This window comes from Pelmatolapia mariae, linkage group LG3_W, assembly GCF_036321145.2.
Source record: "Pelmatolapia mariae isolate MD_Pm_ZW linkage group LG3_W, Pm_UMD_F_2, whole genome shotgun sequence".
NCBI classification, from domain to species: Eukaryota; Metazoa; Chordata; class Actinopteri; order Cichliformes; family Cichlidae; genus Pelmatolapia; species Pelmatolapia mariae.
Window position 1 is genome coordinate 2,670,239 of NC_086229.1, and position 17,056 is coordinate 2,687,294.

Sequence of the window (17,056 nt, forward strand, 5' to 3'; positions counted from 1 at the left end):
TCTGATGCGAGAGGTGGCTGAACTACAAAAGCAAGTGAAAGGTCAGGAAGATCATTCCAACTTCATCACTCGCAAGTTGTCTGAAACCCTTCACACCATTGGAGCCCAGAGTAAAGAGATCCAGAGACTCACTGCTGAAAATGTCAGGCTTCAGGTGGTCAATGACCAACTCATGGCTAATAAGGGAGTTGGTGGAGAAAGTGCTCCTGCACGCCAATCACTGGGTGGGGAGTAAGGCCATGAAAAGACTGAAAGTCTGGCTTGAATGATGCCATATACTGTGATTATGCATAATATGTAACCTGAAAAATATGTTCATCTCATGTGTCTTACTTATACATCCTATGCCTTAATTAGCAGTTAGCATATATCTATTAGTTGATCTTTCTTATTTTGAATTCTATCATAATTGATGACAATCACAGTGTGTTATGCAAGGTGCTCTGCAATTGTGGATGAACAATACTATGGCTATGGCAGGTTGGATTTTGTGTGTTTAATGTTGCCTTTGCCTAGCACCTGCTGTTGATTATCTTATCTAATCATTAAACTCTGTAAGGAGCTTGCTTCTAAGTATGTTAGCAAAAAAACAGCACACGCCGTAGTTAGATACTCACCATTTTTGTTTTTTCATATTATGGGGTTTTTAGGTGGTACCTCCGGGTACCACAGGGGGGAATGTAGTAGATTTTTTTGTATGACATGCATACCTATATGTTTAATGTGGTTGATTTTTGTACTTATATATCTATCTGAATATATATATATTGTAACGTTCATGTGGAGTTTTAAGCACGCGGTGACACACACACACACACTCACAGATAAATGCTTTTCATGCAGCACACTCATGCAGAGAGGCCAACATAATGAAATCACTGTCCTGTACACACACACACACACTATAAACCCACACTGGAGTGGTTTATTTTTATGTTATGCATTTAACTCATGTATTTGATGTAGTTAGGCTAAGTATTATTCACATTAATATCATAATTATCTTTTAAAAACTATGCTATTTGCTGTACTAATGTGTGACCTTTGACCATGTTGTGACCTATTGTCAGAGGGTAAAGCAAAGGGTTAACCTAGGGGTGTCACTTTGGACCGGGCGCTCAGCCAGCGCCAGGTGTGAACTCTGGCCGGCATTTGACCCTGCACCTGCTGCTCCTGGGTGCGTGGGAAAGTTACTCAGCAGCAGGAGGTGGGACTACTGGTACCTTTAAAATGGGGCCGGGGACAGCCCTCTGGGCTTTTTTCCTGCTGTCTGTCCGTGGGGTCGGTCCCTACCTGCATGCGCTTACTGCGAACACCCTAGGGGAGCTTTGCTTTTCCTTCTGTTTTGCTGAGCTGCACTGTTCAATAAAACAGCTGGCATAGAACTTCGCTCCTCTCCTGTATTTTTGTGTTTTTGACTTTAATTGAAATTGGGAAGTTGAGATTCACCTATTGCTAATCTGAAGAATCACTCTCCATTGTGACAACTACACCAGACACAAAGAACCACCAACGCACCGATGTCTGCTCCTCCTGCTTCATTCTCCTCAGGAAGTTCACTGTGATCTTCACAAATGCCTCTCTGCTGTTTCTCCTCTGCTCATTATCCTCCCTCTGAAACTCCAAACACTGGGGCTTATTTGGACTCAGAACCTTCTGGATCTTCTTTAGCTCGTTCTTCACAAAAGTGATGATGTTGTCCTCCAGCAGCTGGAACAGAATACTTTATGAATGAGCCACCACTCTGAACTTCAGCCTACACAACATCCACTTCTTTACGATCAAGGGGCATATCATCCATGATCTCTTCAATTATAAGTTTGATTTTATCTGATTAACTGAGACATTCTCCACAACTCCATGATCCCAAAACGTTGATCCTGTTCATATAAATGCAGTGATTTCAGTGGGAGAAACATTTCACTGGTGTTTAGAGCTGCCTACCAATGGGCTGAGAATCGAAGCCAGAAACTTGGAGATGTTTCAGGTGACTGAGTTGATCGTACAGACAGCTGGTCTTAAAGGTTCACTCTGTTTACACATACAGATCAGTATTTGAGGTTTGACTCTCATCATCCACTGGAGCACAAACTGGGCGTCATCAGGACGCTACAATACAGAACAAACACCATCCCCACAGACACAGCAGCCAGGGAGGCAGAAGAGCATCACATCAAGAAGGTCCTGAGTAAATGTGAACACTGGTTTGTGGGCGGAGTCAAGGAGGCCATTTATGTGAAAAGGGAAAGACCATCTCTGAATGGAGGAGGGGCCCTAAGGGTACATCTGTCACCATCTTACAATGCTGTGATTGCAGCCATTCCCCAACTCTCTGTGAATGGGACTCATGGCCATTGATCAGTGGTTGTTGATCAATGATCCTGACAATATGCGTACCAGTGATCAAGGAACAGACCTCCCAGCCCATTGTTCCTTCAGTGCTGCTAGTTTCAATCATTATACAAATGTCCTGTTTATAAGGTTGGAAACCTGCAGTCAACTGAGACTGAAGAAGTCACCTGATGATGATGAAACGTTTCTCTCACTGAAAACATCCAGATGAACAGAATCAACCTTTCTGGGATTTACTTACCTGGATGACTGAGCATCAAAACACAACTCTGTGACTTTTCTTAGTTGAATAAATCCTCTCCTCCAGTTTTGTTTACATCTACCAGCACTGTGGCACTGCCCAGGGACAATAATCTATGTGAAAGGTGGAAAGTCATACAGGTGTCTGCTCCTGCCTTCAGTTATTTTTAATCTACTGTGTGTCAACTGGCTGAACCTACTCCAACTGTCTATCATCCCCCTAAACTCAACAATGACTTAGTGATCTATCCATTCTCTGACCAAACAAATCCTGCTGCAGGATGTTAACATAGCAGCACACTGATGATCCCACTCACTGTGAACAACACATTTGCACCTGATTTGCTGCTATGGTTTACACGTGAACTTTGACTGCTGTCACCAACTTGAGAACTGGACTTGTATAAAATGATGTATAAAAATCATAAACTATATTACAAGGACAGCATTGCTCAATCAACTCTAATTACTATTGCCATGTTATCTCTTCTAATTAAGGTACAGACACTCAAACTTGCTGCTTTCAGTGAGAAGTCAAATGACTGAATATGAGCTGGAAGCTGCTGAGAGTCCTCCCTCCTTCCCATGGGGTTTACTTTCTCTACTACTTTCACTATAAACACGCCCCTTTCATGCACCTGCAGAGGGCCACCAGCAGAAACAAATCCACTTGGATAGTTAGCTGTAGATGACTTTCTCAGTATGATAAGATAAGATAAGATAAGATGGCCTTTATTAGTCCCACAGGTGGGAAATTTGTTTTGTTACAGCAAAAGTGCAAAGTTATGTAGCAGAAATTAGAAAACACTGGAATGCAATAAAATACAATAAAATAAAATAAAATACTATATACAATAGAATAAAATAGAAATACAAATACTATATACAACTGAGTAGGAAAATACAAAAACACAACTTCGTCAGAAGAAGAATTGCACATATAGCAGTCTTATTGCACATGTGTGGGTTTGTGTGTTTGATCAGCTGCAAAAGTCTTTATTGTAGAGTCTGACAGCAGTGGGGAGGAAAGACCTGCGAAATCTCTCCGTCCCACACCGTGGGTGCTGCAGTCTCCCACTGAAGGAGCTGCTCAGTGCTGTCATAGTCTCATGCATGGGGTGGGAGATGTTGTCCATCAGGGATGACAGCTTAGCCACCATTCTCCCGTCACTCACCACCTCCCCTGGGTCCAGAGGGCATCCTAGAACAGAGCTGGCTCTGCGGATCAGCCTGTTCAGTCTCTTCCTGTCCCCAGCAGAGATGCTGCCTCCCCAGCAGACCACACCATAAAAGATGGCTGAGGCCACCACAGAGTCATAGAAGGTCTTCAGGAGTGGGCCCTCCACTCCAAACGACCTGAGTCTCCGCAGCAGGTACAGCCTGCTCTGCCCTTTCCTGTAGAGGGCGTCTGAGTTATGAGTCCAGTCCAGTTTGTTGTTCAGATGAACACCAAGGTACCTGTAGCTGTCCACAGCTTCGATGTCCATACCTTGGATGTTCAGTGGTTGCAGTGGAGGATGCTTGTGCCTGCGGAAGTCTACCACCAGCTCCTTGGTTTTACTGGCATTGATCTGGAGGTAGTTCAGCTGGCACCAGTCCACAAAGTCCTGAGTCACTCCTCTGTACACCTTGTCGTCCCCATCAGTGATGAGGCCGACTATTGCAGAGTCATCAGAGAACTGATTGTAGGATTTTGAGTTATTCTTTAGATTTATTTAAACTCTTATATTCTGTACAATTTCTGAACGACCCATAATTTCTCTGTACTTTTCATAAGAGCAGTCAGAATTTCAGTTAGTTTTTCTTTGCTCTGCAGGCTTTATGAAGGTGTGTCAAAGTTGTTCTTTGGACATTGGCTGCTGTTTAAATCATTTTCAGTCCTCGTACAGGAACATTCTTCAAGCTAAATCCAAGTGTGTTTGACCAGAGTTAACTTGACAGATATGTGTGGGTGTGTAACTCTTGTAAGCTTTTTGGGTGCTTTTTATGGTGGCTGGGTCTTTGGAAAGTGAGCAAACAACAGTTTTAGTAACACACCCTTAACTGCACACTTTAACAAACAACATGAGATTTTAACTGTAATGTAAAAATCTAATACGCTTGTTATTCATTGTTGTTAGTAGCTGCTCAGATCGACTCACCACAGGTCGCCACGGCTGGACTGGATCCACTGGTTTCCATTACAGTTGAGGACCACCTAATGTGGTCGTCTCAATACAGGTGAGTGTCAACTCACATCATTAGTAAGTGCTAATGCTGCTAATTTCCATCATATTTCTCATTTACAAAGTTATTGTAGAAACAGTTATTTAGCTTCATTCCCACTGATCTCAACTACAAACTGTTTCACTTTGGTTTCTGTTTAAAGCCTCAATGTTTAAAACGTTTCCCTGTGATCACATTTCCTCCGTCTAATTTCAAAGTTTGTTTTCTTTTGGTCATTTAGTCCACAGAGTCCTTGGTCTTCTGAAAGGGACCTATAAACAAATGTATTATTAATATTAATTCAATTTCAATTCAATTCAATTTTATTTATATAGCGCCAAATCACAACAAAAGTCGCCTCAAGGCGCTTTATATTGTACAGTAGATCGCACAATAATAAATACAGAGAAAAACCCAACAATCATATGACCCCCTTTGAGCAAGCACTTTGGCGACAGTGGGAAGGAAAAACTCCCTTTTAACAGGAAGAAACCTCCGGCAGAACCAGGCTCAGGGAGGGGCGGCCATCTGCTGCGACCGGTTGAGGTGAAAGAAGGAAAACAGGATAAAGACATGCTGTGGAAGAGAGACAGAGATTAATAACAGACATGATTCGATGCAGAGAGGTCTATTAACACATAGTGAGTGAGAAAGGTGACTGGAAAGGAAAACTCAATGCATCATGGGAATCCCCGGCAGCCTACACCTATTGCAGCATAACTAAGGGAGGATTCAGGGTCACCTGGTCCAGCCCTAACTATATGCTTTAGCAAAAAGGAAAGTTTTAAGCCTAATCTTGAAAGTAGAGATAGTGTCTGTCTCCCGAATCCAAACTGGAAGCTGGTTCCACAGAAGAGGGGCCTGAAAACTGAAGGCTCTGCCTCCCATTCTACTTTTAAATACTCTAGGAACAACAAGTAGGCCTGCAGAGCGAGAGCGAAGTGCTCTAATAGGGTGATATGGCACTACAAGGTCATTAAGATAAGATGGGGCCTGATTATTTAAGACCTTGTATGTGAGGAGCAGGATTTTGAATTCAATTCTGGATTTAACAGGAAGCCAATGAAGGGAAGCCAAAACAGGAGAAATATGTTCTCTCTTTCTAGTCCCTGTCAGTACTCTTGCTGCAGCATTTTGGATTAGCTGAAGACTTTTCAGTGAGTTTTTAGGACATCCTGATAATAATGAATTACAGTAGTCCAGCCTGGAAGTAATAAATGCATGAACTAGTTTTTCAGCATCACTCTGAGACAGGATATTTCTAATTTTAGAGATGTTGCGCAAATGGAAGAAAGCAGTCTTACATATTTGTTTAATATGTGCGTTGAAGGACATGTCCTGGTCAAAAATGACTCCAAGGTTCCTCACAGCATTACTGGAGGCCAAGGTAATGCCATCCAGAGTAAGAATCTGGTTAGATTTATTACTAATAAAAGTAGTTGTTGTACATGTACAGACCATAAATTTGGAGTCCAGCTGTGTTTGATGCTGCTGGGCAGACTGACCACTGGGAACCTCTGAGCTCTGCTGGTCCACTCTGTGGAGGAACCATGAACACACACAGACAAATGAAGCCACTTTCATTATTAAAATGTGAATTTAGCCTCTTAAAGCTGTGTTCAGTCAGTTTTGCTGCTTCCCTGTGTCTGACCTCACGTATGTGCTTCTGAAAGAACCGTTAAAAATTCCCGTAAACACTTTTAAACCTGTGAAAAATCCTTTTTAGAACAGTTTAAGCTGTTATACAGCAAATGATTGCTGTAGTAATAGGTGTAGGCTGCTGGGGGATTCCCATGATGCACTGGGTGTTTACTCTTCATTCACTATGTGTTAATAGGCCTCTCTGCACTGAATCATCCTTGTTATTAATCTCTGTCTCCTGTGATGTTTGTAAAGTGTCCATAAAAAGCAGACAAAGCAGTAATTTGCAGTCAATTGCATCCATATTGAAGGTCAAATCCTACAAAGACAACAGATCAAACTCTGAAACTAGAAACATTCCTGTTTTTAAACACACATTTGAAATTTGATGCCAGTGAGACGTTTGAAACGAGCAGGGAAAGTGGTGCAGTTGCTGAAGTGTCACAAACAGCCCACAGCCAATGAGCTCTGCTCTTTGTAGTCTCCTTCAGGCAGCCGTGCCGATCAGCGATTGGACGGATGCTTTCAGCTCTTCTCTCAGTGCTAACATTATTTCTGGATGTGTGTTTAAAGTCAGCTGCCTCTCATCAGTGAGGTGTAGGCTGCAGCAGAGTATAGATGTATAATATTCATGAGTGTCTGAAAGAAGGCCCATTCAGAGTCTCCTCAACATGAAATCCAGCTTCATGTTTATCTTTCATCAAAGCAGGAAGTGCTGAGCTCAGCAAATCCATTTATTATTGACCTGGCTAGAGTCCCAATGAGGAAAGCAACATTTATTATGAAGTTGATGATTCTCAGCAGAAAGGAAGAATCATTGCTCAGATTCACACTTATCATCACATTATTATTAAAGGTCAGAACCATCAAAAGACATTCATCAATATTCTGAACATTTGTTTCACAGCAAAATGAGCAGAATTAAAGAACTTTTTATTCTTTTCACTTTTCATTTGATCTGCCAAATCAAAAAGTTCACAGAGTCAAATTTAGTTTGTGAAAACAAAGAAATCCCAAATTGTACATGTCTATACATAGGAATAGTAGTGGTAGAACAGTTATGTTAAGCTATATAGTTTATGTCTTGCATATTTCCACAACCATATCCATAATCACATAGTGTGTATGCTACCGTTGTATATTGTCAGGGTAGGTGTAGAAAACAGGACTCGTATGCAGGACTCCTTTGGGAGAAGACAGTGGATTTATTTACAGTGCGGTAAAGGTGCAACAGCTCAAGATATATATATATATATATATATATATATATATATATATATACATATATATATATATATACATAGTGATGGGGTGCCCAGGTGTGGTCTCCTCCTTCTCCTCCTAGCTCGTGGCCGTGAAGTGAAAACACACGTAGGGACTCCTTCCAAACAGTAATCCCAAAAGGCGGTCCAGCTCCCGTGATCTCTCTCTCCGTTTCCCTCCTAGTGGCAAACACACAAACACACGCAGAGTAACTAAACAATCCTCAGCTCAACATAAACTGCCACAAAAACCGTCGGCGCTGCTCTACCGTGCTTCACACAATGATCCAGCGCTGACCAAAGCTCGATCGCCCTGTTAAGAAGGGAGCCCGGGAGATGGCGGATAATTGGTTACAGCTGGTCGGCTCTGATCAACAACAGGTGCGGTCAGTCTCTGCGCGGGAACACTTTCGGGAATGCTCGTCACCGCTCGGAGGTAAACAATCCCGTTACGAGAGATAGAGAGAGAGGAAGGGAGCAACATGCACACAATAACGCATGGGCAGGCATCCAGGCAAGGGCTGTCGCACCATGACATATATAGTGTATTATCTTATTTATTTTTTATTTTGTTTGTACTCCATTTATATTTTTTGTATTTTTCCTTCTGATATTTTTCCTTCTGATATCTGTACCTGAGCTGAGGTAACACAAAAATTTCCCCGTCGTGGGATCAATAAAGTTTTGTCTTATCTTACAACTTAATAAATGAAACCACTTTAATAATGTAAATCAGCTGTTTTCAGCTTTATAGTCTCACTTGTTGTGTTAAAGGCTGTCGCTTCATCGGACGCCTCGGTTTCCATGGAGAACCACCAGACCAGGCTCCACCCAGCGATGGCGTGGACGGCGTCCTCACAGCCTGACGTGGAGACGTTTCCACGACTTCATTCAATTTTAACACATTCTAAAAGATTTAGAAAAAAAGTGAAGTAAAAAGTGTTTTTATAGAAATACACATATGAACTTTACTGAACAAACAACAAAGTATATAACATTCTTTTAATAACATTCATCACTGGCTGTGATTTTCAGAACAAAGCATTTAAAAATGAAACAGGAAATGTAAAGTTTTTTTAAAACTTTATTTAAAATGCAGTAAAAATGTGAGATGAAAAATGCTGATGTGAAAACACATCAGCGTGTGAACTATACTCTGACTCAGTCTGAGCAGTCAGACGACATATTTTTACAGTTAACACATCAACACACACAGAGCTGAGCCCCTCCCACCTGTGCTGAGCTTCAGGTGGAGTCCCGCCTTCTTCCAGGACGCAGCTCACCTGTGTGTCCATGTTTAGTGTCCAGGTGTGGAGTGGAGCTTGTTGTTGTCGGTGTGTGTGTGAAGAAACTGTAAGTTTGCTTTGTTTCCTCCTGTCTTTAGGAACTTAACTGTTTGTTCAGCTGATGTTTGATTTCTTCACACAACAAACTGTGTGTGTTTGTATTTCCGGTCTCTCCATTAAAGTCAGTGTGTAATGTTTTCCTGGCTCACACTTGGAGCAAATCTAAAATGGTTATTTGTATTCATGGAAACAGAACAAGAGAGAAAGTGGAAAATTTGTATTTTTTTGAAATATGTAGTTAATATATAGATTACTCATGTCTAACTCTGCTTTAAAATACTGCGTCATAAAATGATGGCTCTGATCCAACAGACTGTTCACACCATAAACAGGTTTAACAGGTTTTACATATCAAATACAAGCTAATAACCTTACTGGTGTTGGTTAATCACACCAATTATTTAAAGATAATTCAATGTAAGACATCATTTTTTTATTATAGAGTATCTTTTGCAATTCTTTCTTGTTAAGCATAGTATTTATAAAATGTGTAATCTTAAAATAATATAATATGTATTTAAAGTCACTAGTATCTGCAAAGTGCCTATGTTACAAATGTTATTAGGTCTGTGTTCAGTCAGTTATCTATCAGTGGGAAACAAAAAAAAATGAACAATTCTGAGAAAATGAACTTTTTTTCCATTGATCCACCCATCTTCTTCCGCTATTTCCGGGGCCGGTCGCGGAGGCAGCAGCCTAAGCAGAGAAGCCTAGACCTCCCTCTCACTAGCCACCTATTCCTACTTGTCAGGGGGAACACCAAGGCGTTCCCATGCCAGCCGAGAGATATAATCCCTCCAGTGTGTCCTGGGTCTGCCCCGGGGCCTCCTCCAGGTGGGACATGCCCAGAACATCTCACCCAGGAGGCATCCTTGTCAGATGCCCATCTCAGCTGGCTCCTTTCGATGTGGAGGAGCAGCGGCTCTACTCTGAGCCCCTCCCAGATGGCTGAACTCCTCACCCTATCTCTAAGGGAGAGGCCAGCCACCCTTCAGGGGAAGCTCATTTCCGCCACTTGTATCTTGTTCTTTCGGTCACTACCCACAGCTCGTGGCCATAGGTGAGGGGAGGGACGTAGATCAACGGGTAAATTGATAGCTTCGTTTTTACGCTCAGCTCTCTCTTCACCATGATGGACCGGTGCAGCATCCGCATCACTGCAGCCACAGCACCAATCAATCTGTCGATCTCCAGTTCCCTTCTCCCATCACTTGAGACCCCGAGAATCGGTGACAAAGGGCAGCCCTGGCGGAGCTCATCACACACCAGGAACAAGTCCACCTTATTGCCGGCTATGCGAACTAAGCTCTTGCAACGGTTGTATAGGGATTGAAAGGCCCATAGCAATGGGCCAGACACCCCATACTCCCGCAGCACTTCCCATAAGACACCCCGAGGAACACGGTCGAATGCCTTCTCCAAGTCCACAAAACACATGTAGACTGGTTGGGTAAACTCCCATGCGCCCTCGAGTATTCTTGGGAGGACAAAGTGCTGGTCCAGTGGTCTGTGACCACGACAAAAACCACATTGTTCCTCCTGTATCCGAGGTTCGACTAAAGGACTCTCCTCTCCAGCACCCTGACATAGACTTTCCCAGGGAGGCTGAGAAGTGTGATTCCCCTGTAGTTGGAACCCACCCTCCGGTCCCCCTTTTTAAAGATGGGGACCAGCACCCCCGTCTGCCAGTCCAAGGGTACCGCCCCTGAACTCCACACAACATTGCAGAGGCGTGTCAGCCAGGACACCCCTAAAACATCCAGAGCCTTCAGAAACTCGGGCCGGACCTCATCCACTCCAAGGGCTCTGCCACCAAGGAATTGTTTAACTGCCTCAGTAACCTTGAGATTGGCAGGTCATCTCCTCCGTCCCTAGACTCTGCTCCATCCTTAGAAGACGTGTCAGTGGGATTAAGGAGGTCCTCGACGTATTACTTCCACTGCCCGACAATTTTCTCAGTCGAAGTCAGCAGTGCTCCACCAGCACTATACACAGTACAGGTAGAGCACTGCTTTCCCCTCCTGAGTCGACTGCTGGTTTTGCAGAATCTCTTCGAGGCAGTCCAAAAGTCTTTTTCCACGGCCTCTCCAAACTCGTCCCACACCCCAGTTTTTGCTTCAGCCACTGCCTGAGCTGCATTCCGCTTGGCCTGTGGGTACCTGTCAGCTGCCTCCGAATTCCCACAGGCTAACAAAGCCCGATAGGACTTCTTCTTCAGCCTGGTGGCTCCCTTCATTTCTGGTGTCCACCATTTGGTTTGGGGGTTACTACCACAACAGGCACCAACCACCATGCAGCCGCAGCTTATTGAAGCAGCTTCAGCAATGTAGGTGCTGAACATAATCCATTCAGACTCAATGTCCCCATTCTCCCTCTGAATGCTGCTTAAGCTCTGCCGGAGTTGTGCATTGAAGATCTCGCAGACTGGGGCCTCTGCTAGGCATTCCCAGTGCACCCTCACTATGAGTTTAGGTCTGTCCAGTGTCCTCCCCTGCAACCTGATCCAACTCACTACCAGGTGGTGATCAGTTGACAGCTCAGCCCCTCTCTTTTCCCGAGTGTCCAGAACATATGGCCGCAGGTCTGGTGATGCGAATACAATATCGATCATCGACCTGAGGCCTAGAGTGTCCTGGTGCCATGTGCACTTATGGACACATTTATGTTCGAACATGGTGTTCGTTAAGACCAAACTCTGGTTTGCACAGAACTCCAATAACAAAACACCACTTGGGTTGAGGTAATTGAGGCCGTTCATCCTAATCACGCCCCTCCAGGTCTCACTGTCGTTACCCACGTGAGCATTGAAGTCTCCCAGTAGGACAACAGAGTCTCCAGGCGAAGAACCTTCCAGCACCCCACCCAGGGACTCTAAAAAGGCTGGGTACTCTGAACTGCCACTCAGCGCATAAGCACAGATGACAGTCAGGACCCGTTCCCCAATCCGAAGGCACAGGGAGCAAACCCTCTCATCCACTGGGAAGAACCCCAACGTACAGGCAGCAAGCTGAAGGGGATATTAGAATACCCAACCCAGCTCACCGCCTCTCACCAGGGGCAACTCCAGACTGAGAGAGAGTCCAGCCCCTCTCCAGGAGACTGATTCCAGATTCAAAGCCATGCGTAGAGGTGAGCCCGACTATATCTAGCCGGTACCTCTCAATCTCATGCACTAACTCAGGCTCCTTCCCTACCAGAGAGGTGCGGATTGCCACTCTTGGTAGCCGGGTATCAGTCCGCCAGGTTCTCCGCTCCTGGCCACCGACTAAGGCCCGGTCACTAGACACTCGCACTCGGGCACCGTTGCCAGGCCTGGCTCCAGGGTGAGGGTAAACTTCTCCCTCAGTGTTATTCTAATAAGGGTCTTCTGAATCGCTCTTTATCTGGTCCCTCACCCAGGACAAATTTGCCATGGGAGATCCTACCAGGGGGCAAAAGGCCCCAGACAACATAGCCCCTGGGATCTCTGGGACACACAAACCCCTCCACCACGATAAGGTAGCGATTCGCGAAGGGGGAACTTTTTTTGTTTTTTTTGTCCAACTGTTCACTGAGCTGGCCTTGAATATAAAAGCTAAGAGTCTTTAAGCTTATGTTCACTGAAAAATTGTAACATGAATTTTTTTTTTTTCCGGAACAGCAAGTTAACTGTTTAAAGCCGGTCGGAGTGGGCACGCTCCGTTTTGCGTAACTATTTTTAAATCCCGGTAGAACTGCAACCACATAAGCTAACGCAATAATGTTTTTTTGCATATGAAACCGGAGGAGTTGTACTTACATCTTATGCCATCAGCTTGTCCTAGGTCACGGTTTCCTTCCACGTATAGCTTTGCAAAAATGGCATAAAAAGCACTTGCATCAACAAAAACATAATATTCCAGAAACACGCTTTGCCGATGCGATCAGCTGTTCGTAACACTTCCTACATCCATCAGTGCAAACGTAGTGGAAATGTAGTTTTTTACCTTCAGGGCCTTATGAGCCTATACTGTTGTTTTTAAAAGTTATGTTTGACTTTATGACTTTCTTTATCATTTCTGGGATGCTTAGAAGTCGAATTACACTCCTGGAAATAGTTTATTTTGATGCATATGCTGTTTTTTTTGCAAATTTGCATTATAATATTATTTTTGTTTTTCCTGCAGTATATAAAAATTGGTGTATTTCAAAAATAAAACTATAAAGACACTCAAAATAAATTTCCTGTGATGGGAAACTATTTTGTGCAACTTTTTTGTATTTAAAGTTTTGAGGGATAAGCCTCTTAAATTTCTCTAACTAGAATTATATGTTAAAAAAACAACAACGATTTTGAATTTTTTGTAGTTTATTGCACTTTTTTGCAATTTATGCAATTACTATGCACTTGATGCATACATATTATTAGAATTTGGGCTATAATGGTTGTATTGATGTATAGGAACTTGAAATGCTCCCAAAAATGGCACTACAGCATGTAAAAATATAATATAAGCTCTGGCGGACTTGGTTCTATGGTAGGTCTTAAAGGGTTAAACTGCCTTATTTTCTAAAAGTAAATTCCTAGAGTTTCCTATCCTGATAAGCATCTTTATCCAGGCCTGTTGCATTGATCATAGTCTCAGTAAAGTTTGTTTGAAAAGAAAACAAAGTGAAGTCAATGCAGAAAGTTAAAGATTCGAAAGTCCCTGTGTTCAGGAGCAACAGTGAAATATCTGAACAGATGGCTACTTTCCTAATCCAAGGAGCTTGGACAGAAAAGCATCTGGACTTCTTTAAGTTGCTTGAAGACTGTCACAACAGGACTGAACGGACTCATGTGCAGGCTCTAGGTCTTGAAAGCACAAGAGTCTTTATTAAAATGCACCAGGTGATCTATTTACAAAGGTGAGGGGAAAGCCGGGCTCTGGGGGGAGGGGGGTGGGGGGGGGTTCCACACACGAACGGGAAAGACGCCGAAAGTCACACCCACACTCCGTCCACTCCTCACGCTCCTCTTCACGCTCCAATCACTCGGGTAACACAGGGGTGGGTCCAGGGGATCTGTACAGAGACACGAAGGGATTATAAAGGCAACTCGCTGAGAAAACACTCTAGAGGTAACTGAGCTGGGGTTACACTGACGAGGGTCGGCAACGGTCCAGCGACGAGAAACACAGAGCTGCCATCTTATGAAGGAGCTGGAACACTCTCGTGATGAGACACAGGTGTGTGATCGCGACCAGGTGCGTGGGCCAAGGGCAGGAGCCCACAGGTGAGCTCCGCCCAGGCAGAGGGAGGGGGGAAAGAGGGGAAGGGAAAGAGCAGGAGCGAAAAAAGATGATAAAACACATATGTAGCCATACTGAGCCGGCCGGGTAGGCACAGGGACCCTGACAGAGACGTTTCACCTCTCATCCGAGAAGATTCTTCAGTTCTAAGGGTCAAATGGTCGAGAGTCCCAGATTTAGACCCAGTGGGAGTTTCACCCCCAAAGAGGGACAAAGGACCCCCTGATGATACTCTACCTAATCACATGAGCCAAGGTGTGAAAACGGCTGTGGGTCACAATCAGCCAGGGTTTCGGGTGAGCTCATTGTGAAACTTGGCCCCACCCTATCATGTGATTTCCTGAGGTCAGACGGCCCAGGAAGTGAGTGGGCGTTAAGGCGTCTGCAAAGGGGTTTCAAAACTGGATTATAGATGGCAGACAGTTGGTGTCGTAAACCCCCGCCTCTGTTCAAAGATGGTCGCTCACAGTGGACATAAATGGTTTCTTTCACTCCTCTTTCAAACCATCTGTCCTCTCTGTCCAAAATGTGAACATTGGCATCCTCGAAAGAGTGACCTTTGACCTTTAGATGCAGATGGACTGCTGACTCTTATCCCGTGGAGGTGACTCTTCTATGTTGTGTCATGCACTTGTGAAGTGGCTGTTTGGTCTCTCCAATGTAGAGGTCTGGGCATTCCTCGCTGCACTGTACAGCAAACACCACATTGTTAAGTCTGTGTTTTGGAGTTTTGTCTTTTGGGTGAACCAGTTTTTGTCTGAGTGTGTTGCTGGGTCTGAAATACACTGGGATGTCGTGCTTGGAGAAAACCCTCCTGAGTTTCTCTGATACACCGGCTACATAGGGGATGACAATGTTGTTGCATCTGTCTTTCTTATCCTCCCTAGCTGGTGTCTGATCTTCTTTTCTGTGCATCTTTGCTGACTTTATAAATGCCCAATTAGGATAACCACATGTTTTAAGTGCTTCCTTTACATGTGTGTTCTCCTTCTTTTTCCCTTCAGGCTTAGAGGGAACATGTTCTGCCCGGTTGTGTAGGGTCCTAATTACTCAAAGTTTGTGTTCCAGGGGGTGATGAGAGTCAAAGAGGAGGTACTGGTCTGTATGTGTGGCCTTCCGGTAAACTTCAATGTTGAGGTTGCCATTCTCTTCAATGTGCACAGCGCAGTGTACCAGTGGCTGGGTACTCTCCCTTTAAAAGAGCCAAGAGCCTTTCTTTCCACTTCCTCCATATAAAGGTTGGCTACAATAGGTGACACGGGGGAGCCCATGGCGCAGCCATGTTTTTGTCTGTAGAAACCCTCGTTGTATTTGAAATATGTAGTGGTGAGGCCTAACAGTCTGCAAATCGGATTGGGTGTGAAGTTGGTACTGTCTTCCAAGGAACTGTCTTCTTGTAGTCATTTTCTGACAGTCTCCACTGCCTCCGTGGTGGGTAAGCAAGTGAAGAGAGAGACTACATCAAAGGAAACCATGGTTTCATCTGGATCCAGGGTAAGTTTCTGGACCTTGTCCGTGAAGTCGGTGGAGTTCTTGATGTGGTGTGGGGTGTTCCCCACAAGAGGTGCTAGGATGGTAGCATGGTGTTTCGAAATGTTGTAAGTGACTGAGTTTATGCAACTGACAATGGGTCTGAGTGGGACCCCTTCTTTGTGGAGCTTAGGAAGTTCGTAAATGCAGGGTATGGCATCCCCTGGGTAAAGGCGGTGACATGTAAGGCGGTCAATCTCTCCATATTGCAATACGTTATTAAACTCACTTCAAATCATGCTCACCAAGGTGTTTGTAGGTCATTGTTAAAATTTCCAGAACAACAGTTACAAACTAATCTGAAAACCTGCCTCCTTCCCTCCTCCCATCTGTCCTGCAGATTTTTATGCCATAAGAAAAGCACAAGCAAAAACATGATCCGAGCAAATCATTTCATTTTATGGATGCAATTACATTCCTTGTGCATTAATTCAACACTGCTGTGCATAGAACTCAGCGGCCAAAGAAGCCACTGCACTCACAACGGTGTCTTTCCATGCACAGCTAGTTTTATGCTTTTGTAGGTAACTCTTTGCCACAGAGAAATCCTGCAGACGTGAATCAATTCACTTCTCAAAGTTTTGGAGGCGGCGCCCAAAGAGCAGCTAGCAGTTACAGTATTAACTCTCTGCGAGCAGTCAGCTTGGTCCTTGGCATTGTTACTGAAATTAATGAAATGAAAGCTGTGTCTCAGATGGAGTGGATGTTAGTCCAACACATCAGACATGACCTCTGCAGCTCTCAGTTGATGTGCACATGAACAATTTGTGTTTCCTCTGCAGGTGAAGGTAGAAAGTGTGTGTGAGCTGATGTGAATTCAGCATCATGGATCAGTGTGAGGACAGAGAGGAGGGAGTCCCTCCCTCTAAAACCACTCTGTGTGGGGAACATGAGAGCCAGACCAAAGCTCAGAGGTGAGATGACCATCTCTAGCTGTCCGTGACTCTTCTCCATGTCACAGCTCAGCACTCACATCACTGCTCAATCATTATTCACAGGAACCCACCTGGACCTCCACCCAGCTCTGTGTCCTCAAAGAGTGACCGGTCTAAAGGTGAACCCATTGAATTCCAAGTCCATCCTGTGTCTGCTGCAGAGAGGTGAGCTGTTAGTAACATGAACTCTTTGATTTAACTGCTTTATGTTTTTAGATATAAACTGCAGTGCAAACATGTCATTCCCCCATTTAAAGTGTCTCTTAAAAACAAGCCTTTGGTTTCTACACAACTGA

General features: G+C 44.2%; 1 protein-coding gene across 1 annotated transcript in view; it reads left to right on the top strand.

Moving 5' to 3' along the window:
* The first annotated feature begins 16,650 nt into the window (after window positions 1-16,650).
* Window positions 16,651-17,056, top strand: part of LOC134615687 (NLR family CARD domain-containing protein 3-like) — a 48,203-nt gene continuing 47,797 nt past the window's right edge. Inside the window, exons 1-2 of the mRNA XM_065470082.1 lie at window positions 16,651-16,739; window positions 16,824-16,925. Coding sequence (XP_065326154.1) covers window positions 16,651-16,739; window positions 16,824-16,925 — 191 coding nt within the window. The remainder of the gene's footprint in view (window positions 16,740-16,823; window positions 16,926-17,056) is intronic.